Raw genomic sequence first — 25,429 nt, 5'->3', positions numbered from 1 at the left:
GCCATTGCCAGGTCTTGGTGATGTCTGATTTTCCACTTATATTGTGAAAATATTGACCATGCAGGGGCTTATTTTTCCTTTTTTCTGCTCAGTTCTTGACTTGTTCTTTCTTGTAGGCCTGCTAGGTTTGATTGGTTATTATTGACCATCTGAAGTGCATATTCTTCACTGTCCTTTATATATTCTTCAAGGCCTCTTTTCTCCTCCTCTACTGTTTGATGGACTTGCAGCATTCCTCTTCCACCTGAGTTGTGAGGGAGGTATAGCCTATCTACATCACTGTGGGGGTGCAGTGCATAATTGATAGTCATTATTTTCCTGGTCTTATGATCTAGTTTGGAATTTAGGATTTTTCTAACTCTCCTGATGTATTCACTTCCAATTTTTCTTTTAACTTCAGTGTGTGCAGTGTTATCAGCCTGGAGAATACCCAAGTATATGTAATGTTCTTTCTCTTCCAGGTTCTTGATCTTGCTTCCATTGGGCAGTTCTATTACTTCTGTTTTTGTTATTTTTCCTCTGTTCATTATTAATGCAGCACACTTGTCTAGTCCAAACTCCATTGCTATATCGCTACTGAATATACGGACAGTGTTTAGCAGTGATTCGATTTCTGACTGGGACTTTCCATACAACAACTTCAGATCGTCCATGAACAGCAGATGGTTGATTTTATTTGATGTTTTAGATGTTTGGTATCCAAGGCCTGTTTTGTTTAGTATTTGTGAAAGTGGAGTCATGGCGATTACAAACAACAGAGGGGATAGTGAGTCCCCTTGGAAAATGCCTCTTCTAATGCTAACCTGCCCAAGTGTCTCGCCGTTGATTGTTAACTGTGTACTCCACCACATGCTCATTGCTTTAAAAAATAAATAAATATCTGAATGTTTTTGCTGACACCAGTTGTTTCTAAACATTTTAGTATCCATGTGTGAGGCAATGAGTGGAAGGCTTTCTTGTAGTCAATCCATGCAACACTTAGATTGGTTTTTCTTCTCTTGCAATTTTCTAAAATCATTTTGTCAATCAGCACCTAGTCTTTTGTGCCTCTGGTGTTCGGTCAATTTCCTTTAAGTGTTGCATTACTTCATCTGCTATTATTCCAGTTAATAATTTGAACATGGTTGGCAGGCAGGTTATCGGTCTATAATTACTTGGAACTGCACCTTTTGCTGGGTCTTTCATGATGAGATGAGTTTTCCCAGTTGTTAGCCATTGTTCAATATCACCTCCTTGCAAAATGTGATTGAACTATTTTGATAGTTGTTTATGAAGGCTTGTTAGGTGTTTAAGCCAAAAGACATGCAGTTCATCGTCGCCTGGAGCAGTCCAATTTTTAATTTTCTTTGCTCTTTCACTTATTAATTCTGGTGTTATTATTAGGTCTTGCATTTGTTGGTTACATTTTTCGACCTCTTTCACCCAGCCTGCTTTTTTATTATAATCTATTGGATTGTCCCATAATTTCCCCCAGAATTGCACTGTTTCTTCTTTATTTGGTGTTTCTAGGTTCCTTGTAGTTTCTCCTTCTGTGCTTTGGTAGAAACGTCTCTGATTCGATTGGAATTGGAGATTCTGCCTGTGTTGTGTAATTCTGGCTTCGTATCCGCTAATCTTCTTTGACACTACTTTTATTTGCTGCTTTATTATTTCCAGGACTTCTCTAATTTTCCTTGAATCTAGGCAGTATTTTTGGATCAGATACTGTTTGGTGTTTTCATTCTTCAGCTTCTTGTCTTTCATATCTTTCAATTTACTAGCATCTGATCTAAGTCTGGCGATTTTATTTTCTAATCTAATCTTCCAGTTAGGTGATGTATTACTTTCTTTTTTCACAGGTCCACTGATCTTATATCTGAGCTCTTGTGTTGTTATTGTTGCTGCACTGCACATTAGTTGGTTTGTTTCTTGCAAATTCTTGGTTGTTATTTCTGCAAGTGCAGCATTGACATCTTTTAATGCCTGAGCAAGTTGTTTTTTGGCAACTGTTTTTAGAGCTGGAAGTCGAACCCTGGTGGTTGTTTGGTTCATGTGCTCAGTTATTTTTTGCTTTAGTTCTTGTTGCTTTTCTGTTAAATGGCATTTGGGTTTTTGAGGTGAAGGCAAAGGGGAGGTTGCTTGGTTTTGATTTTGAAACAGTTCAGCAACAGTGGCATCTTCTATTTCCAACACCTCCTCCACCTGCGCCTGTGCAACTTCTTCAGTTGGTGGTAATTCTTCTTCCATATCTTGAGCCTGTGTTGCTCTTTGCAGTTCTTCCAGCTCAACTCCTGTGAATACTTGATTTCTTATTATGAATCTTCTCTGGTCTACTAGCCTTTGTTCTGTTATTTCTGTATCTGGATGCTTCTCTTTCCAAATTTGGTACATTCTTTTTAAATAACCTCTTCTAGTTGGACTAGACTTGTAATAACAGAACATTATTTCCTTGTTGGCATTTTTCGTATATTTTTTCCGGTTAAGTGACATTTCTTCCAGTAACCCTGCAGTCTCCAGCCCTGGTTGCTCAACTGAAGATCCTGAGTCCTGTAGTCCACTTGCCACCAGATGTCCAGGGACTCCAGCACCTGGCGCAGTCCTTGTTGACCTGGGCGACGACCAATCCAGTATAGATTTATTAAAGTTACGTCTCACCATATTGTTGATGGGAGAGGCCCTCGCTGTCTGGCTCCTCTTATTATTATTATTTTACACAGTCAGACAGGTGTTATTGACTGGTTTGTTTTATCCAGACATCGAGTCCTTCCCAAGGACCTGGGATGCCAGAATTTTATTGTTAATGTTGTTGCTGTTGTTATAGATATCGTCGCAGAATATAGGCTGTTCCCAGTAAAGCTGTTTTTTGTAACTGGCTGATGGTGATTTCTGTGGCCCCTATGGTGTTGAGGTGCTCTTCAAGGTCTTTTGGAACTGCACCCAGGGCGCCAATTACCACTGGGATTATTTTGGTCTTTTTCTGCCACAACGTTTCAATTTCAATTTTTAGATCTTTGTGTTTTGTGATTTTTTTCTATTTCTTTTTCTTCTATTCTGCTATCCCCTGGTATTGCTATGTCGATTATTTTGACTTGTTTTTCTTTCTTCTCGACTACAGTGATATCTGGTGTATTGTGTGGCAGATGTTTGTCTGTTTGTAGTCGGAAGTCCCATAATATTTTTACATCTTCATTTTCTTCAACTTTTTCAATTTTATGGTCCCACCAATTTTTGGATACAGGTAGCTTGTATTTTTTGCAGATGTTCCAGTGTATCATCCCTGCTACTTTGTCATGCCTTTGTTTGTAGTCAGTCTGTGCGATCTTTTTACAACAGCTGATTAGGTGGTCACCTGGCCATTGCCAGGTCTTGGTGATGTCTGATTTTCCACTTATATTGTGCAAATATTGACCATGCAGGGGCTTATTTCTCCATTTTTCTGCTCGGTTCTTGACTTGTTCTTTCTTGTAGGCCTGCTTTGTTTTATTGGTGTTGAATAGTTTCGCATTATTGACCATTTTAAGTGCATCTTCTTCACTGTCCTTGATATAATCTTCAAGACCTCTTTTCTCCTCCTCTACTGTTTGATGGACTTGCAACATTCCTCTTCCACCTGAGCTGCGAGGGAGCTATAGCCTATCTACATCACTGCGGGGGTGCAGAGCATGATTGATGGTCATGATTTTCCTGGTCTTACGATCTAGGTCTCTAGCTCTGCTTAGGTCCAGTCTATTATTCCTGCAGTGTATTTGATAACAGGTATAGCCCAGGTGTTTATGGCTTCTATGGTGTTCCCACCATTGAGTTTGGACTTTAGGATTTTTCTAACTCTCCTGATGTATTCACTTCCAATTTTTCTTTTTACTTCAGTGTGTGTGATGTTATCAGCCTGGAGAATGCCCAAGTATTTGTAATGTTCTTTCTCTTCCAGGTTCTTGATCTTGCTTCCATTGGGCAGTTCTATTACTTCTGTTTTTGTTATTTTTCCTCTGTTCATTATTAATGCAGCACACTTGTCTAGTCCAAACTCCATTGCTATATCACTACCGAATATATTTATTATTATTATTATTATTATTATTACTACCACCACCACCTTGTCCTCACAGAAAAGGTATATCTCCTTTCTGACAGAAAGGCCCCAGCTCTGAAATTCTTCAGGCTGTATTTGTGGCAACCAGGAAACAGATTTTCAAGACAGCCATTTGAGAGCAACTGAAATTAACTGTTTGAGTGGAAGTTTGGTCAAGGCCTATTTTGGTCCTCCCTGGTTTGTATTTGGATTACATTCGTGAGCACTGTACAATATCCCTCTTAGGGGATGGGGCCAGTGTTCTCTCTAATTTTCTCATCTGTGTGCAGAGTGAGTTTTGTTCTGGGCAGAATATCAAGGCAGTGTATACACACATGCATTCAGAATGGGGCCTTCCTGATTTAACTTGAGCGGGATCTAAAATTAACTGAGAGGACATCAAAAAAACTTGTGAGCGCAGGCATGTGTGCACGCCTTAGAGGGAACATGGGATGGGGCCACTCTGGGAAGAGCAACTGCATGCAGAAGGCTCCAAGTTCCGTCCCTGGCATCTCCAGATAGGGCTGAGAGAGACTCCTGCCTGCAACCTTGGAGAAGCTGCTGCCAGTCTGTGTAGACAATCCTGAGCTAGATGGACCAACGGTCTGACTCAGTAAAAGGCAACTTCCTATGTTCCTAGCACTTTGTAGAAATCCAAGGTCAGATAGTTGGGAATGTAGAACATGGGAAGCCTCCCCAAAAAGAAATGCTTGATGTTGGGGTGGCCTGAAATAGGGAACAACCTTATGTCACGTTCTGCTTGCCTGTGACTTTGCACATTGCTCCCTTAGAACACACTGCTGCACCACAGAAGGTTCTCATGCCTTTTCGGCTCTAAGAAAGCCCTGTTCTATGCCATCACCCATAGCAGGAAGGATAAGAGGCTCCCTATCTGAAGCTGTCCTTGTCCCAGTTATCAAGGTCTCTTTGTTCTGGTGCATTTGCTTCTTTGAACTGTCTGCTTGGCTTGACCCCCCAGCATGTTCCTGACCTTTGGATATGGGTTTTCCCCCTAGCTACTTGATCAGTTTGACTGCTGCCTGTTGGCCCAATCCCCGACCGATTGCCTTGCTTCAGCCTTGCTTTCAGAGAACTTAGCCTCTGGAAGTAAAATGTAATTGTTTGCTTACAAATGCAACAAAAAACCAAACATAAGTTTCTACAATCATTGTTAGTGAGAATATCCAGAAAAACACATTTGTCAGCCTCAAGGTACCAGTCATCAATATGGAGCGTCAGTCATTGCTACTTTTTTGCATGAGCCAATGAGGCAGGTCATACAAGCCTTTGCATAGTAAGTGATCTGTCCTCAGGTATGCTGCACTCACTTTCTTCCATGAGTCAGATACCTCTGACACAGACGCATCTCTCCGTGTTCGTTGAGGAGGCTGCTGCTCATCAACCGATGGTTCCAAGGGTGGGGAACTTTCTTCCTTCACTTTCCCCCCAGGCTTCATTTCCAGCCTGGACTCAATTCTGCATCTCTATTCTCTGGAACAGAAACAGAATTCCTAAATAAAAATCTGCAGCTGGTTCAGGGGCAGGGTCTCATTGGTGAAAGCAAATTGTTATTTAATCCACATTAGTCAGTAATTTTGACAGAAGAAGTGTGACTCTATTGGTCCTTTTGGATCTCTCAGCGGCTTTCGATACTATCAACCATAGTATCCTTCTGGAACGTCAGAGTGTTGGGGGTGAGAGGCACTGTTTTACAGTGGTTCTGCTCCTACCTCTCGGACAGATTCCAGATGGTGTCGATTGGAGACTGTTGCTCTTCGAAATCTGAGCTTATGTATGGCATCCCTCAGGGCTCCATACTCTCTCCAATGCTCTTCAACATCTACATGAAACCGCTGGGAGAGATCATCAGGGGATTTGGTGCGGGGTGTTATCAGTATGCTGATAGACACTCAGATCTACTTCTCCATGTCAACATAATCAGGAGATGGCATAACCTCCCTAAATGCCTGCCTGGAAGCAGTAATGGGCTGGATGAGGGAGAATAAACTGAGACTGAATCCAGATAAGACGGAGGTACTTATTGTGTGGGGTCAGAACTCCAGAGATGATTTTGATCTCCCTGTTCTAGATAGGGGTCACACTTCCCCAAAAAGAACAGGTTTGCAGTCTGGGAGTACTTCTGGATCCACATCTCTTCCTGGTATATCAGGTTGAAGCGATGGCCAGAAGGGCTTTCTATCAGCTTCAGCTGATACACCAGCTGCATCTGTTTATTTAGATGAATGACCTCAAAACAGTGGTACATATGTTGGTAACCTCCAGACTTGACTTCTGCAATGCGCTCTATGTGGGGCTGCCTTTGTACATAGTCCGGAAACTTCAGTTGGTTCAGAATGCGGCAGCCACGTTGGTCTCTGGGTCATCTTGGAGAGACCACATCACTCTTTTGCTGATAAAGCTACACTGGCTGCCAATAGGTTTCCAGGCAAAATACAAAGTGCTAGTTATAACCTATAAAGCCCTTAACAGCTTAGGTCCTGGGTATTTAAGAGAAAGTCTTCTTCATTATGAGCTCCACCGCCCATTGAGGTCATCTGGAGAGGTCCGTCTCCAGTTGCCGCCAGCTCAGCAGGTGGCCACCTGAGGACGGGCCTTCTCGGTTGCTGTCCCGAGACTGTGGAATGCACTCCCTACTGAGATACGATCCTCTCCATCTCTGACAATTTTTTTAAAGCATCTGAAAACCCACCTCTTCACCCAAGATTTTTCAGCTTTTAACATTTTTAGGTTTTAATCTGTGGTTGATTTTTAAATTTTAAGTATTTGTATATGTTATTTTATGCTACTTGTTAATGCTATTGCTAATGCTACTTGTTTTATGCTATTGTTAACTGCCCAGAGACGAAAGTTTGGGGTGGTGTACAAATTTGATAGATAGATAAATAAATAAGTTGTCCATCCAGCCCTCCAATAGCAAAATTTAAGACAGTTTAGTAGGTTAAACAGGTGCTGCTTTAAGCACTATTTCCATAGACCCTAAAAGGAAAATGAACACAGAGGAGGTGTGAGAAAAGACAGATTGAACAAGCAGCGAAGACACAAATGGACTTTGTCCACCTTTACTCACCAATACAAAAGTTATAGAACCATAAACAGAGCAAGGCTTATTCAGTTTCACTCTCCAGGAAAACACATTCCTGCAGCTCACGATACATCACCCTGTTTAAACAGGGTTTTGTAGCTCTTGGTGAGGAACGATTCCAATGAATCGCCTTATGTGTGATTAAAGGATATGTTAGGATCATGTCAGCACATCCTTTAGTGAAGTTGGGGCAGGCGCGTGTCACCATGACCCTGATACTATCGCGTGTAGCGGCTGCTGTTCATCTGAACCTGCCCATTATGTGTTTTGGGAACACAGTAGAGGGATCCTCCCCTCTTCTGTTGTGGTCTGTTGTATCTGGGCGTGCAAAACATGATGGAACAGTAGTGCTAACACCACTCCAGGCCTGTGGTCATTGTGCTGCTGTACCAGTGTTGTAAAGTTATATTTTCCATATTAATGAATTGAATTTAAATAATTAAATAAATAAATACATTATTTAAGCATAAGGGAAAATAGATACATGTGGATCTGTTTGGTCTAGTGACTGTAAATAAAATTACAATACAATATGATACATGTGGAATAAGAGAATAGAATGTAACAATCCCAGATTAAACACCTTATCTAGAAATCCTCCAACAATAGAGAGCCAGTGCATGTGGGTGCTGAACACCCCCTCAGTCCGATGCTCCAGTCATATCTCTGTTCCTGTTCACTTCCAGTAGAAGGGAGGAATTCTTTCTGTTGCGGCTATTTATATGAAATTGTAGACAGTGGAACTGTTTTGTTTTACCTTAAAAAATCTAGAAGAAAACTTTTTAAAATTAAGGTATAAGTAAATAATTTGCTTGAGTCTTAATGTCTTGTCAGTTAAGCAATGGAAGGGGGCAAGGGGGGCACCATTGTTGGGCTGTAGTTAGGGCATCAGTTGCCCTTAATCCAGCCCTGATGGGGGACTATGGGGCTTGTGTGGTTTATCCCCCGCATGCTTGGTATATTCCTAGAATGGCTTGGCAAAGGCCTTTGAAATTGGGCAGAGATATAGTGTAGGGTGGCAGGACTTGGTGTATTGGATTTGGATTAGTCACAGAAATTGGGCACAGATGTTGGACAGGGTGGCAACACTCTTCTATTTTTCATTTCAAAGAAGTCAGTCAACCCTGTGGTTTTTATTGATTTTTTCCCTGCTGCAGTAAATCTGCCCTAAAGAGTTCTCTCTACCTACAGAGTACCACACCTAGTGAAAATGGAACTGTTAACATCCAGACAATCAACCAACATTCCCCACCCAAATGAACTTTGTCCAAGTTGGTTTGTGATCCAGAAGGTCTGCGCGAGAACTGTGAAGCAAGGGGCATGTGTTGTGGTTTTAATTTTTTATTTATTTATTACATTTCTATACCACATGCACCCTATACAAAGAGTCCCTGGGCAGTTCACAGTGTAAAAACCATTAACACGATGAAAACAGTTTAAAAATACAGATTAAAAACTCAAAGCTTTAGAAATATAAACTAAAAGCCTGGCTAACAGGTATGTTTTTAGGTCCTTTTCAAAAGCATTCAAGGAAGAGGAAACTCTAATTTCATTAGGAAGCGTGTTCCAGCATCCCCCGGCAACTCTAGAAAAAGCCTGGTTTCCAGTCGCCAAGTTTAGGAAGCCATCAGCGAGTGTGTTCGGAAGAGGAGTGAACTTGTTTTCTGTTGTTCCTGAGGGCAGGACGGGAACGAATAGATTGAAATCACCAAGGACTCAGGACGGAGTGAAGTGTGTGTGTGTGTGTGTGTGTGTGTGTGTGTGTGTGTGTGGCGGCGGGGGGTGGGTGGGGAGGCCATTAGGTCCAAGTTCTAAAAGTGACCTAGCTAGCTGCACACCCCTGCCTCCCCCCTCCCCATCCTAGGACTCTTGCAGCTCAGCACCACCACTCAATTTCATATCCATGCCGGTGTTGTCCAGCCCCGACCCCATATTCCCTCCGCATTCTCACAAACGGGCAAAAGAACCCCAGAACTTTTCCCGCAACAAGGGTATTAGCTGCTACTGAGTTAAAAACAATAACTTCGGCCCCACCCCGCCGCCCCCGCTTGCCGGCAAGAGATGAGGCTCGCTCCTGTGCAGCTTCCTCTGCAGCTCTGCCACAAAAGGTTTCAACAACTCCAACTAGAAGAGAAAATAACGAAGCTTTTGACAGACACTGTCATTTTAGTTAGCATCATCAGCGTTTGTGAATTAGAGACTTACAGCTCACTTCGTTAGATGCAGCGGATCCCGCTGCATCTGATTAAGTGGGTCACGTAACATTCCGTTCATAAAAGCCTATAAAATACATTTGTTAGTTTTTCAATTGTCACAAGATTCTTGCTGGTTTTTCTTACAAGGGACTGGGTGGGGAGGTATTTCCTCTGGAAGTTTTTCCAAGAAAACAAGGCAAGTTGGCGGCATAAACACACTCAGAACGTTATTTGCTACTCACCCTGGCTGAACAGAATGATAAAAATCTTCTCTCTCTGACTCCCGACAAGCACCCAAGCCGGCAAGTTGTGCTTGAAGCGAAACTCCTCTTGGTCTTAAAGGAAATTGTCTTCGTGACACTTCCACTTTCCATTTATAGCTTTTTCGCGGCAGTTGCAACAATGTCCGGAGGTGGGGAATTCCAAATTGCCTCAAGGCGAATGAGATTATCCTTCAAATGCTAACGGCGGGGGAGAAAAACATGTATTTTCCTGGCGGGAAAAATAACGGCGAGAAATAAGCATGTCTTTTCCTCAGTATTATTTTCTTCCCCACTGCTTAAGTTACAAACAAGATTTGGCAAGGCTCAGAGCGGCCTGAAGGTTATGCCCCTTAACTTTCGGTGTGAATGTCTTTATCTTGCCGGAATGGATCAGGCGCAAGCGTCCAAACAAAACCTTCTTAGCCATGGTACGGTGCTCTTCTTTGGTGTCCACACAAGTTATCTCAGAAGAATTCGCAACACCTTGTAAGTGAAACCAGGCCAGGCCAGAAGCATCAGGGCTTGGCATCACTGACTGGACAATGGTGAAGGCCTTGAGATCACCATTCACGACCTCTCTGCCCATAGCCTTTGTGTGGTGGAAGAGCAACAGAAGCCCACCTAAGCAGAAAAAGAGGGCCCATGGTGGGCAGTTTACTGAAGACCCCCTGAAATGTCCGCTCTAAAGCTAGTACTATTTTCCTCCAGCATAAGGGGTGAGGTTAGACTGAGAGAACAATGCTTTACATAAAACCATTAAGTGTTATTTGTGGCTGAGATGGGCTTTGTCATGAATGTCCACATTTATGTTCTGTTCTGCTGAACATCCATAGAATTTTTTTTTAACCCATTAAATATTTTCTCTCTTACAAGGTATGCTTTTATACCTTGTAAAGCATACCTGGAAATGCTTTACAAAGTATGCTTCTGGATGAAACATTATCACTTCCTCCCCATTACTCTTCAAAATGCTAGTTAACAACTATGTAATATGTTTTCTATAAAACAAAAATGATTACAAATCTAATCTGGTATAATATGAACCCTATTCAGACATTATGAGCAACAGTGGCACTCAACAAAAGTGGGAGGAAGTGAAGTCCCAGCCCACGAGGTCACTCATCCCCTTCCACTCAGCCTTTCCTGGATCATACCCAGTCGGGAGTTGAAAAGCTTCTGAGAAACAACACTGCTTTTCATTTCATTTCTCATCACAGTATATTAAAAAAGCAAAGAAACAGGAAAAGTAAATCCAGTGTTTAGTTCCTGAAACACTGAAACAGGAAGGAAGTGATATCCCACACTTCAGCCACCTTACATAAATTCCGCCAAGGTGGGGAGAGTGTCCTGAAACGACTTTTGATGGGACTGAAATGGTGTGGAATACGGAGCAAATAATACATAAAGGAGGCAAGGCTTATGGGCCTGGAGGGAACAGGCACTACAATACCTTCTGTTTTACCATTGAGATCCTCTTGTGATACAGAGGCTTTCCCTTCAGTGAAAGCAACACAATACCCCTATCCCTGGTTTAGGTTTATACATATATCTTATTATTCAACTTTACTGTTTTTCTGACAGAGAGAGCTTTTAGGACATTTCAGCAATATATTTAATTTCAACAATGTATCTCCATTTATCAATCAAATTTCCACTGTGGAAGAAAAGAGAGATTTGCCCAGTTTGAATAATGAAAGCAAATTATATGATTGTAAACAGACTGTGCTGTAAGACCTCTCCCTGTGTCACTGAGTTTGTAGAACAATGCTTTCCATGCACCAACTCCATCAGTGCTGCATACGTGCGTGTAGAAATCTGTTGATTTTTAATGGTGTTTGTTTTAATTCAGTTATTCTCAGATTTCATGTTATTTTGTGCCATAATACTCATATGTGGGTGCAATTTTGGCTTAATCTTTAGGAATGTTTAAAAATCGCTATCTGCACTGATTTACTTGAAATTAAATATCCAGAGTCCTGCCATATTCCACTATGTGTGCACCAAATGTCAGAGCTCTTTGTCCAGCCATCACTGCACTCTGAAATCCCACCCCCCAACTTCCTGGTTTAAGGACATGTCCTTGCCCACCATGCTGATTCAAAAGGGATTGCCCTCTTGTTTTCATCCTTTTGCAATAGGATGGGTGTGCAAGGACACCCTGTCAGAACACACACACACACACACACACACACACCGAGAACAATAACCACAGCTGTGTGGGTGGGAAATCGCTCTAATTTTTTTCCGAGCTGCCGGCTTCTGCCATGTTATGTTTCAGCTGCCATATTATCTTCAAATTTTCCAATAATTTTAATGATATGGATTTTGGATTTTCCTCTGTGAAGTGTCTGTCCATTGTTCTAACACGCTGCTGGCAGTGTGTGAAGACGTTGGGGCTGGGGGTGGAATTTTAAAAAATGACCTTCAGTTAAATTCAGGGCACAGAAAACTATTCTGCCAGGTTAGGAACTGAAAGGGTGGCAGGTGAAGCTGAAACTCCCCTTCCCCAAAATCAGGCAGGTATCCACACCTCCACCTCTCACTTTATTTGCAGGGTCTCTCCATATGGTTCTGCAAAAATGCCTGAGTATTCTGCACTGCTATTTACAAAACTCTCCCAAAGGGCAAATTTTAAAAGCACACACATAGATTAAGGCCCAATTGTCATTAAAAAGCCATTGGCTGTACAAACAAGACTTTGCTGTTACCATATTGAAGTATTTGTAAATCCCTCCCTTGTATGAACTCCTCTCCACACCCACACCCTTTGCATAGTGACGCAGGAGTAAATCGCCGTTTGGAAAATCTCCAGGAATAGGAGGGATATTGTGTTTTTAGTGAAGGGAAAGCTTTTGTCTCACAAGATGATCTCATAAAACAGAAGGTAGTGCCTGTTCCTCCATGCCCATAAGATTTGTCTCTTTTATGTCTCAGTTGCTCCTTATTCCACAACATTTCAGTCCTGTGAAACCTCATTTCAGGATATGCTCACTCCCTTCAACACTGTTGAATTACTTTAAGTAACCAAGATTTCAAGGTTTCTCTGATGTGGGGGAGGTTTTTAGATGACAGCTTTTGTGCAATGTAACTTCCTGTTTTAACATTTCAAGAACTAAGCACTGGACTTCCTTTTTTGTAATTTACTGTGACGAGAAAAGAAAGTGAAAGCAGTGTTGTTTCTTGGATATTGTGAAATTTTGGATTCTGATGTTATTTAGCTCAACAGTGGTTTAGGTTTTACATTTCTATCCTGCTTTTAAACCCAAGTTCCCAAGGTAGATTGCAATATTAATAGAAATCAATCAGTACGTAAAAACTTCTACCAACCCTCTGAGGGAGGATAACTGGCTGGCTGCAGGCAGAATGGTTGTCTGAGGGGGCTCTGCTCCAGGTGTCAACAATGAGGGAGGCTGAGCTGCACTGCATGTGGGACGGGGCCTTCTCTGTTGCTGCCCCCAGACACTGGAATGCTCTCCCGGTGGCTATTAGCTCCTCAGTCTCTATCACAGTTTTCAGAAAGCTTGTGAAATCCTGGCTTTTATATTATTAACTCTACTGCTGCCGCTTTGTATTTTTGAATTGTAAAATTGTGCTTGTATTTTACATCTTTTTAGTCAGATTTTTGTTTTTATATTTTTTTAGCTTAATATTTTAATTGTGTAATTTTATAGTCTTTAATTTTTTGATGTGAACCACCTTGGGATTGTTTTAATGAAAGGCGGTGTACAAAACAATAAATAAATGGCTGCAGGTGAGCACCATACTTGGGAGGGGAGAAACCAGATCGCAAATGGCCAGGACCCAGAACTCGAGTCCCTGGCTGCTGCTATCTATAGCCATATGTAATGGCTGTAGAGAAGAGGAGTCAGATGATCTCAGCAGGATTGCTGGAGGGAGCCTGGTTCGGATTTCTCCTTCTACTCCCAACTAACTGGAATGGTAGCACATGTGTGTGGCTGATTCTCATGTTTGTGGAGGACAGACCTAGAGTCAAGGGCTGGTTTCAAGGGACAGTGCCCCTATCAGAATGTGGCCCCGCAACAGCTGAAATTCTGACTTTCTGCTGTTATCAGAATAGGACCAAGATTATCCCCTCCTCATCCTTAAGAGTGGAAAAATTAGGGCAGGGAGACATTCTCAAAGAGCCTTCCCCCATGTGTGATGGGGTTCCTTTGGCTGGAACTGAAAGCTGCCCAGTGCCAAGGTATGCAGTCAATTTGATCGACTAATACAATTTTTCTGTAGAAGCTGGACCATACTGAAAGGGGCATGACCACCTCTGGCTCTAAAAGAGTTTGTCCTACAAACATCATTACTCTCCAAACCCTCTTCCTGAGTTCCTGGTAGCTCTTAGGTGATGGTAGGTAGCTCCTTATCAGATTATGGCAACCCTATGACAAGGAGGCAGTTCTAGCCTTCACCACCAGCTGTGGTTATAGAGCTTTCAACAGCTGAATGGCAGCCACTTTCTTGAATCAGAACTGGAAAAGAGAGGTGGGATAGTACAGTGGAGATGAAGGGACAAAGTCAAGGAGGATTCTAATCTCCAACAGATAAGTCACTGAGCCAGAGATGGCTCTTGAACAAGAGGCCTGTACAAGGTGTTCCAGGGTCTTCAGTCAGTCCTGTTCAAGTTTAGTTAGGATTTTGAAAGTAGATCTGACTGTCTCATTTGAGTATAGGACTGATGAATCAGCCCTGCACAGCAGGGCGGGGGTGGGTGGAGAGTACATTTGCTCTATGATAAGCACTAACCAAACAGAAGTGAAAGTCTGCAAGGATAAGAACATAAGAACAGCCCTGCTGGATCAGGCCCATGGCCCATCTAGTCCAGCATCCTGTTTCACACAGTGGCCCACTAGGTTCCACTGGGACACACACAGACAAGAACTAAGGACATGCCCTATCTCCTACTGTTATTCCCCTGTAGCTGGTATTCAAAGGCATCCTGCCTCTGAGGCTGGAGGTGGCCTATAGCCCTCAGACTAATAGCTGTTGATAGACCTGTCCTCCATGAATGTATCCAAACCCCTCTTAAAGCCATCCAGGTTGTTAACGGTCACATCTTGAAGCAGAAAATTCCACAAGTTTAGGCACTGCATGAAAAAGTACTTGACCGCTGATTCAAATGTCATGCAGGGAGAAAAGTTTCTCAGCTTTGTGGTGTAAACATCAATCTCTTCGTGGGAAATTCTCAAGTTTACATGGGAAGCTATCGCTATCAGAAGCCCCCTCTCACCATGGTAGTGTTTTAAAAGGGTTGTTCCACTAGGAGACTCTACCAGTTTTACTACAAGAGATAATGTAGTTCTTCTGGCATACTGAGTAATGTGCATGACCAAGACCCCTGTTCCATTTTCTATGCAATTGCAACTGCTGATTTTCCATTGTCACAAAGGACATGAGGACAGAATAAGGTCACACCTGTCATTCAAAAGAAACCAGGAAGGGGACATTTGTTGAAATCAGTTAAGATGAGACTTCCTAGTTAATGACTAACATTTCTCTCTTCTATTACTTACTCTACAAAGATGAGACTGAAAGAGAGCTCACTTCACTCACTACTATCTGCAAATCCAAGCCATTCTGACCTCCTGTGGAAAATCTAAGTAGCTTTACTACTGACTGGCTGGAATAATTATACAGAACAAATCCTAGGGAATGAACAAATTGAGAAGCTTACTGCAAAGTAAATCAAATGAATTTGAATATGTGAAATTCACACATGTGGCCTAAAGATTGCAGCCGAACCTTGCACAATTGTTCACCTCTAGCTAGTATACTGTGTTATAGTCGGTTCTAGGCCCAAAAGATAGATCACCCTTAATAGTGAGATTCACTTATTGTATCCTTGTGCTAAAGAATGTTATTAAAGATATATTTGGGGGGGGGATATGCAGCCTAGATTTTGAACATACGATTTGCTTTACATTTCAGTAGGAAGGTAAATAGTTTAATGAGAGATTACCCCACATCTTGCAGGTTTTTGTCACTAGGTGCTACTGGAGACACGGCAGTACAGGGATAGGCAACCCTGCCTCCTCAGCTGTTGCTCAACTGCAACTCCCATCATCCTTAAGCACCATATATTGCAGCTGCATGTGATGGGAATTGTAGTCCGGCAGCAGCTGGAGAGCCAAGGTTGCCTACTGCTGGGCTAGAGGGTTAGTTGAGTCACAGCACTGGTATAATCTGAAAATTCTATGTACAACAGAACAAAGGAATAGTGAGAATGAATGTAGCCCAAAAAATTGTTTCTTTGACAGCAGAAGCATCTGTGATTTCAGAAGTAATAACATGCAAGAAGCCACTTGGAACTGCGGCAGATGTGGAAGGTCCGACACTTGTACACAGAGCTACGACAGGGCATTTGTGCACCCTGGGCCAAGCTTGAAAATTATGCCCCTAATAATAAATGTATAAACTATACAATTTTATGTCTCAAAACTGGTTCCCGCACCAGTTCTCAATTTCCGCCTGAGATTCTCTGCCCCAACCTGTCACCGACATTTGAAGTTGGGCGGAGAATCTCAGGCAAAAGTCAGGGTCACGTTGGGAACTGGCATTTGGCAGGTTCAGACAACACACCTGTGGGGAGGGTGCATTCCCTGGCAGCCTCTGGTTTCCATCTTACTTTTGTGTGTACCATCTATCTATCTATCCCTCCCTCCCTCTCAGGATCCTACTATCCCTTCCTGCAAGGAACACACCCCTCCCCCCCACACACCCCACACTCCAGAAAAGAGAAAGGAGGGTGGGATTGTTGTTTTGCACTGTAGCTCTGTCCATCTGCCTTTTGTAAGGATTTCAGTAACCACTCTCTTCCCCATACCATAAATCACCAAATATTCATGCAGAACTGGGGATGCTCCATGGTAGAGCATCTGCTTAGTATGAGGGAGGTCCCATGTTCAATCCCTGGCACCTGTAAGTAAAACTGGGAAAGACTCTTGCCCCCAAACCATAGAGAGATGCTACCGGTCAGCATAGACAAGACTGAGCTAGATGTACCAAGAGTCTGACTCAGTATAAGGCAGCTTCTTATGTTCTTACTGCCCCCTAAAAGGCTTTGGGCCTTCATTTTAATGCCTGTGACCCAAACCATCACAAAATATAGCAAGGAATTTTCTGGTATTAAAAATGTTTATAGAGTATAACACTTAATAGCTAAAATTGTCATTCATTGTGCCTCTATGCCTAGCTTGCCTATTCCTCGTCCCAGCTCTGCTTTTACAAATAATGGCTTGAAAGAGGTAGGTGTCTGCAATGTGTTGGAAATGAAAAAAAGTGGACTACTAAACACACTGTAAAATAAAGAGCCTTGAACACTGCAATCCTCAAAGCCTTACAAATGAAAACAATTAGCCAGAGGTGCAGACTATCCATCAACACTCAGCCCTTTTTTCATTTTTTTCTGCTTTATTTCATATAAACTCAATTGTCATACTTCCCTTTCTAGATTAGTGTTCTCTTAACTATATCACTGGAGTGAAATTAATGTTAGAAATAAATAAGCATCAAGGGTATACCACCACTCTTCCCACTGGAAGCACGGCTAATCCAGAATCATATCACTTCAGTTTCCCCACAGTCCTGAAACACTGGATGACTTGTATGTTATTGTAGCTTCATCTCATGCCTGAAAGTTGAAGAGGTCCAGCTTGTGATGTTGCAATTTGAAGTCATGCACACATAAATGCAGGGCATCTGCAACCTGTGTCCATACTCTGAGGTATGTTCCAAGGCCAGACACTTCAGTGTCAAGAATAATAAACTCCTACTCTTTGAGCACAGATATGGATGGCTTTGCACCCTCACTGAATGATCGCAGATGTTGGCAATAAGCTATCACCACATTCAAACAGGGCTTCACTGGAACTGTGCAATTCTTTTTCAAGACTCTTTGCTGCAGGAGAGACAATGGGAAAAAATAAAACACACTGTTAAGACTGAATTAGCAGAAATACCTACATATTAATGACTGGACAAGTGTACCAAAGTGGTACAAAAAGACAGGCCATTATTGGTTGGTAGATCTAGTGACCCTCATTTCAGTCTGAAGCAAATTGGTCTAGATCAACTGAATCCTTCACTCTTTCCTGACTTGTTCAAGGTCACACAATGAGTTCCAAAGCTGAGCAGGAACCTCTGTGTAGTAGTAGTCGTAGTAGTAACAACAACAACTAACTGATCCAATGCAGAGCATCTGTACCCCTAGTTCTCCATCTCTCCTCCCCATCTTCATTTCCCCCCACTCCCTTCAGCCCCAGTTCCCATTCTGCTTGCCTTTCCCTCTCTTCAGCCAGCCTAGTGGCGCTTTCCTTTCCCTCCCCGCCCACCAGCGGCGGTGTTCCTCACCGGCCTGGCTGGAGCTTCCCTTGTCCGCCCATTCCTGGCAGCCGCCGCTTCTGCATCATAGCTGGCCAGCCTGGCAGCAGCCACTTCCCTTCCACAGTTGGCCGCCGCATCTCCTCCGTGGCCAACCTAGCGGCGGCCACTTCTCAGCAGCCGGCTGGGCCACCCATCCCCATCGCTAACCATCGGCTTGCTCGCGAACTCTCACAAGAGCTGCCACACATGGGATCAACGACGGGTACATTTAGGAGAATTAGCTAGATGATTAGATAGTCTGCCCTTTGTTAGCCACCCAATAACAAACCGTTCCCTGGGTGGCTCACAACACTATGGTAAAACACATCTAATAAAACACCACAAGACAAATTATATTATAAAATAAAGAAAATTAAAACCCTTTTTTAAATCAATTTTTAGGAGCCTGAGTGAACAGAAAGGTCTTCACCTGATGTCTAAAATAACCAAGTGACGCCAGACGGGTCTTACGAGGGAGGCTATTCCATAGATGAGGTGACATCACCCAAAAGGCCCTCTCCTTAGTAGCCACCCACCTTACCTCATTTGGCAGGGGAACTCAGAGCAGGGCCTCTGAAGAAGATCTTCAGCGTCTGAGTTGGGACAGATGAGGGCAAGGCACTCTCTCTGGTAACCTGCCCTCAAGCCATTAAAAACCACACTTTGAACTGGGCCCAGAAACCAATTGGGAACCAGTGCAGCTGAAGCACTAGCATGATATGATCAAAATGCCCAACCCGTTAATAATCTTGAACCCCTATTTTGGACCAAATACAGTTTCCAGACGGTTTTCAAAGGCAACCCCACATACACTGCTCTGCAATAATCTAAGTGGGAGGTTACCAGAGCATGGGTAACTGTGGCCAAGCTATCTCCATCCAGGTAAGGTAAACTATTAATATAGTTAATAGTGCAGCTGGTGTTTCTGTATGCATTCCAACCCAACATCCTATCACCTCATTGCACTTGGACACACATGCACGCACATGGCAACACTATGCTCGAAAGAAAAGAATATAAGGCTTGTGATACATAACACACTTCTTACTTGTGCTGCAAGGACAATAGGAAATTGAACTCTCTTGGGGCAAGCAAAAAAAAAAAGTCAAGACAAGACTTGTGTTAATTCTTCTAGAGTGACTCTCTCCTTGTAGAATCAACAAGGCAGCAACATTTTGTAACAAGAAATTCTAGTCCTAAACACTCAAAATATTTGTCTGAAAAGTAGTTATCTTTGTTAGATTCTTTCTAGCCGTACACACCTGCATCATCCAATCTAGAGAAATAACAGAATCCTTCTAGATCAGCAGCCAGCAAGACCTGAAAAACATGAGCCTGTGGAAAGGAAGGTAAAGAGGGAATTGATCAGTTACATTCCACAACATGCATGGAAGATGCAAAAGACCTAGGAAATCTGAACAGTGGTGCACGTAGGTAATTTTGGAGCCTGGACCTAAAGGCCTTTTGGAGCCCCACCCCCAACAGGCCCCCCTCGCGCCACATAAGATGCAATGTGCTATGTTTGACACCAGAACATGCTCAGAAAAAGCTGGAAAATCTCCCCCCACCCCCGCTCCCCAAATAGAGATTCTGAATAAGATACTTTCCACTGACTTGCAGAGAGATACCATATTTTGCATGGACAACCCTGCCACGTAAATAAGCTGAATGCATTACTTTTTACAATGATGTAAGGATGTGAAATAGGCGCGCACAACACCTGGCTGGCGGGTCACATCCAGCCCACTAGGCCTTTTTTCATGGTCTGCGGGGCCATTGCGCTTACCACCACTCATCCACCCACCCCGCCGCGAACCTCCATGTGGGGCCATTGCGCTTGGCCCCCTGCAGCTGCAAAACTCCGTCTTTTGTTTTTAATGCTAATTCCAGCCACCATGCAGCCGAAAGGATGGCTGCGGGGGGGGGGACCAGCAGTCCTACTACCTCCCCCCACCCCTGCTGGGCAGCAGCGGCTACCAGAGCAATGCCGTGGCCTGCTGTTTGGCCCGGCATCTCTTCCCAACTGTGAGGCACACCTGCACAGTTAGGAGATCATCACGCAGATGGGGAGGAAAATAAATCACTGCAGAAACAGCAGCACCAAGCAGGGGAGAAACTACGTTTGCAGACAATCTGGGAAGCTTCTGGCTTGGCTCTTTGCATTCTGCTCCTTCCCTCCGCTCCACCCTGTCCTTTTGCATGTATTTCCCCCCTCAATATTTTCACAATATCAATACCATTGAAGTCTCCAGGACTGCTTGCAAGAGTCACTTGGAGACTGATACTGATTCCAGGGCATTTTCCAGATTACACGCTGCCACGTGTCCCATAAGTGGCCCTCCATATTGCAAGTGTTTTGACAACACACTCGCTGCGCTGTCAGCAAAGTGCTGTCCGTATTTCCAATGCCTTATTTCAAATTTTAATGCTGCATTATGGCCCTATAACGTGATAATAGTGTTGCAGGAAAGCAGCTGTATTTTTCTGTGGTAGGGAGGCTTGCAATGGAGTTGCAGCATGTTGCAGTATGGACAGTTCTTCCTCTGCCCCCTCGCCGCGGGAAGAGAGACAGGCAGGGAGAAATCTCGGCTTTCTCCTCCTTTACTACCCACAGATCTCAAACCCCACAACTCCCTCCTCCTCCGCTTGCTTGCTTCCAATATACAGGTGAAACTCGGAAAATTAGAATATCGTGCAAAAGTCCATTAATTTCAATAATGCAAATTAAAAGGTGAAATTGATATATGAGACAGACGCATTACATGCAAAGCGAGATAAGTCAAGCCTTAATTTGTTATAATTGTGATGATCATGGCGTACAGCTCATGAAAACCCCAAATCCACAATCTCAGAAAATTAGAATATTACATGGAGCCAAGAAGACAAGGATTGAAGAATAGAACAATATCAGACCTCTGAAAAGTATAAGCATGCATATGTATTCAGTACTTGGTTTGGGCCCCTTTTGCAGCAATTACTGCCTCAATGCGGCGTGTCATGGATGCTATCAGCCTGTGGCACTGATGAGGTATTATGGAAGACCAGGATGCTTCATTAGCGGCCTTCAGCAATTCTGCATTGTTTGGTCTCATGTCTCTCATCCTTCTCTTGGCAATGCCCCATAGATTCTCTATGGGGTCAGGTCAGGCGAGTTTGCTGGCCAATCAAGCACAGTATACTGTATACTTTTCAGAGGTCCGATATTGTTCTTTTCTTCAATCCTTGTCTTCTTGGTTCCATGTAATATTCTAATTTTCTGAGATTGTGGATTTGGGCTTTTCATGAGCTGTACGCCATGATCATCACAATTATAACAAATTAAGGCTTGACTTATCTCGCTTTGCATGTAATGCGTCTGTCTCATATATCAGTTTCACCTTTTAATTTGCATTACTGAAATTAATGGACTTTTGCACGATATTCTAATTTTCCGAGTTTCACCTGTAACTTGAGCTTGTCAACACAGAAGGGGAGGGGAGGGATGAGTTTTATTATTCTTATTTTTCCAACTGGGTTCTTATGTGCATTCCCCCTTGAGTAGTCTGGCTACTTTGGCCAGAGACTCATACTAGTGCAGCTGAGCAGATTTCTGACTCCAACCCTTTTGCACGAACATTTACTGAAGAGGAAGCCAATTGAACTAAATCATTTACTTCTGTGCAATCCCACTTGCTTACTAAGGGCAGGGAGAGAAAACATTCACTTAATTAAAAGGAAGCCCATTGAACTGAATCATGATTCATTTACTTCTGTGCAATCCCACAGCCCTCACTGGAGAAGCGCTTGCCTCCCCCCTCCTATTTATTTATTTCTCTGAGGTGTACCAGTTTCTGTCTTTCCCCCTTCCTGGCTTGCCACACGATTCCCTTTTGCTCCCCACCCAATAAGCAGTTCCCTTGTCTTGTCACTCCAAAGTATCTCCTCATGCACCCAACAATTTAACATATTGAACTGTTTCATATTCCAATCAATACAAGGCATCAGAAACATTTCCAGAAACCCCATATTAATACTATTAAAGTGTTTCATCTTGTTTAACCAATTCATCACCATCTGGGAGTGGGTCACACAGAGAGAGGGGATGGGTTTTTTTTTGCGGGGAAGACAATCTTATCACGGGACTCAGGAGAGATACTGCTCTCTTGTTTCTGCTGAAGTGCACTGCTAGATGTGCCTTCCAGCAAACCGCCTTGTGAGTGGTATTGGGGGGTGGGAAGCAAATGTAGGAATCAAAACACAAACACATCTCTATCTGCATGGGAAAAGGACAAGAAAAAGCCGTGTGTTGCTGCAGTAGAGACCATGGTTACGCAGTAGAGACCATGGTTACAGAAACTGGGAGCAGGGGTGGAGAAGGCGTGTCTTGCAGGCTTGTTCTTTTGATACATGCCTGCTTTGCTTAGCAGAGGTGGAAGCTTTTCTTTGACTTATGAACATGACAAGCAGTTAAAACCTCATGTAGAAAAGCAAAACCCCAAGAGGTTTTCATTCAAAACAAAATGTTGATCTCCCTATTACCACTCCTTTGGAAGAACTGAAAGTAGAAGTGGTAGGCAGTTATGATGCAAATCAGTTTTTCGCCCCAGCAAAAGTAGGGTCTGTTTCTTCTTATGAGAAGTGCTAGGAGAGCTTTTAGGGGCACACAACCAGCTCTGCAGGACCTGCCAATGCTGCGCTCACTCAATAACATTGGCATGGTCAAGCTATGCAACCCAATCAATCTTGCTCATCTACAAAACAAGACTTGTTTCGTTTCTCTAAATATCCAGGTGATTGTCTGGTGGGTCTGGGAAGGCCCCCACCCCGATAAGCACTTAGATCATCACCCACACCAAGGCACGTGCATATGGCCAGCGTGAAGACATTTGGAGGACCTCCGCCCCGCCGGGCAGCAAAGCACATGGCTGCCAGGACTGGAGGCAGGGCCACACACAGCAGGTTTTTCTTTCCGGTGGCACACAGCTGCTAGCAGCAACACAGCCTCATCCCCTCCACCAAGTTGTAACAGTGCGCCACCACCTGCCTGCGCAGTCCAGATGGCCACCAGCAGCGGCACTTAGAGGCCATTAGTTGGGCAGCACAGGGACATAACATTTGGAGGGCTTGCCCCGCCAGGCAGCACACACATTGTTGCAGAGTCGATGACGAGGCCAGTTACACATGCAGCCAGCCCGCAACCTGTTGATGCAGGGTGAGTCAGATAGAAGTGACAAGGGATGATGTTCTAAACTGTCTAGAAAAACTGAAAGCTAACAAATCACCAGGGCCGGATGGCATCCATCCAAGAGTCCTCAAAGAACTCAAATGTGAAATTGCCAACCTCCTTGCCAAAATATTTAACTTATCCCTGAAATCGGGCTCTGTACCAGAGGACTGGAGAGTAGCAAATGTAACACTGATTTTCAAAAAGGGATCCAGGGGCGATCCGGGAAATTACAGGCCGGTTAGCCTAACGTTCGTTCCAGGCAAATTGATGGAAAGCATCCTCAAGGATAAAATTGTAAAGCACCTAGAAGAACAGGCCCTGCTGGGAGTGAGCCAGCATGGCTTCCGCAAAGGTAAATCTTGCCTCAACAACCTTTTGGACTTCTTTGAGAGTGTCAACGAGTGTGTGGATCAAGGTGATCCAGTTGACATAGTCTACCTGGACTTCCAAAAAGCTTTTGACAAAGTTCCTCATCAAAGACTCCTGAGGAAACTTAACAGTCATGGGATAAGGGGACAAGTACATGTGTGGATTGCTAACTGGTTGAAAGACAGGAAACAGAGAGTAGGTATAAATGGAGAGTTTTCACAATGGAGGGAAGTAAAAAGTGGGGTCTCCCAGGGATCTGTACTGGGACTGGTGCTTTTTAATTTATTCATAAATGATCTAGAAGCAGGGGTAAGCAGCGATGTGACCAAATTTGCAGATGATACCAAACTCTTCCAGGTAGTGAAATCCAAAACGGATTGTGAGGAGCTCCAAAAGGATCTCTCCAAACTGGGGGAGTGGGCGACAAAATGGCAAATGTGGTTCAATGTTAGCAAGTGTAAAGTGATGCATACTGGGACGAAAAACCCCAACCAAATATATGCTGATGGGATCCGAGCTGTCGGTGACGGACCAGGAGAGGGATCTTGGGGTTGTGGTGGACAGCTCATTGAAAGTGTCAACTCAATGTGCGGCAGCTGTGAAAAAGGCAAATTCAATGCTAGGGATCATTAGAAAGGGGACTGAAAATAAAACGGCTAACATTATAATGCCCTTATACAAAACTATGGTGCGACCACACTTGGAGTACTGCGTACAATTCTGGTCACCACATCTAAAAAAGGACATTGTTGAACTGGAGAAGGTACAGAAGAGGGCAACCAAGATGATCAGGGGCCTAGAGCACCTTTCTTATGAGGCAAGACTACAACACCTGGGGCTTTTTAGTTTAGAAAAATACGACTGCGGGGAGACATGATAGAGATCTATAAAATCATGCATGGTGTGGACAAAGTGGAGAGAGAGAGATTCTTTTCCCTCTCACACAACACTAGAACCAGGGGTCACTCCATGAAATTGATTGTCAGGAGGTCTAGGACCAACAAACGGAAGTACTTTTTCACACAACGTGTGATCCACTTGTGGAACTCTCTGCCACAGGATGTGGTGACAGCCAACAACCTGGATGGCTTTAAGAGGGCTTTGGATGACTTCATGGAGGAGAGGTCTATCAATGGCTACTAGTTGGAGGGCTGTGGGCCACCTCCAGCCTCAAAGGCAGGATGCCTCTGAGTACCAGTTTCAGGGGAGCAATGGCAGGTGAGAGGGCACGCCCTCAACTCCTGTCTGTGGCTTCTGGCGGCATCTGGTGGGCCACTGTGCGAAACAGGATGCTGGACTAGATAGGCCTTGGGCCTGATCCAGCAGGGCTGTTCTTATGGTGGGCATACATGCTGTCAGAGGCTCCTAGGGGGAGCATTCAGAGGCCCCTGCCACGGTGGCAAACTGGACCAGATCCCCGAGATTCAGTCCTAAGTGCACCCCTGGGTCTGAAGCAAGAAACAAAGGATCTGGGATGGATGGAGAGGAGCCATAGCTGAGGGATAGAGCACATCCTCTGCATGTCTAAGCTTCAGTCCCTTGCACCTCTGGTTAAAAGCATCTCAGGCAGTTGGGCTTGAAAAGGCCTCCGAATGACATCTTAGGGAACCAACTACAAGACAGAGCAAATAGTACTGGGCTAGGTGGACCAATGGCCTGAAAGAAAAAGGCAGCTCCATTTATTTTGAATGGATGGGCAGAATTCTAGAACAAGATTCTGGGTATCTCATAGGCTTACTCCCTTTGCATTGTAGTATAGTGCTCAATTTCCAAAATGAGAGCTGCTAGGACTCAAGTCTGCCCAATTTTTATTTTTTTTTAGCGTAGAATTATCCAGCCACAAGGGACATTTGTTCCTCCCAAGTTGTGGCTCTT

General features: G+C 43.7%; 2 protein-coding genes across 3 annotated transcripts in view; both read right to left on the bottom strand.

Moving 5' to 3' along the window:
- RNF213 (ring finger protein 213) overlaps positions 1-9,676 on the bottom strand; it is a 225,636-nt gene extending 215,960 nt beyond the window's left edge. The window contains exons 1-2 of the mRNA XM_053293465.1: positions 9,589-9,676; positions 5,377-5,539 (exon numbers count right to left, since the gene is read on the bottom strand). Coding sequence (XP_053149440.1) covers positions 5,377-5,505 — 129 coding nt within the window. The 5' untranslated portion in view covers positions 5,506-5,539; positions 9,589-9,676. The remainder of the gene's footprint in view (positions 1-5,376; positions 5,540-9,588) is intronic.
- Positions 9,677-16,909: 7,233 nt separating this feature from the next.
- SLC26A11 (solute carrier family 26 member 11) overlaps positions 16,910-25,429 on the bottom strand; it is a 44,003-nt gene continuing 35,483 nt past the window's right edge. For both annotated transcript variants that reach the window (XM_053299020.1, XM_053299021.1), the window contains exons 16-17: positions 19,242-19,314; positions 16,910-17,515 (exon numbers count right to left, since the gene is read on the bottom strand). In XM_053299020.1, coding sequence (XP_053154995.1) covers positions 17,424-17,515; positions 19,242-19,314 — 165 coding nt within the window. In that variant the 3' untranslated portion in view covers positions 16,910-17,423. The remainder of the gene's footprint in view (positions 17,516-19,241; positions 19,315-25,429) is intronic.

This window comes from Hemicordylus capensis, chromosome 2, assembly GCF_027244095.1.
Source record: "Hemicordylus capensis ecotype Gifberg chromosome 2, rHemCap1.1.pri, whole genome shotgun sequence".
NCBI classification, from domain to species: Eukaryota; Metazoa; Chordata; class Lepidosauria; order Squamata; family Cordylidae; genus Hemicordylus; species Hemicordylus capensis.
Note: the sequence above shows the minus strand (reverse complement) of the source record. Positions and strands in the feature narration are given on the sequence as shown.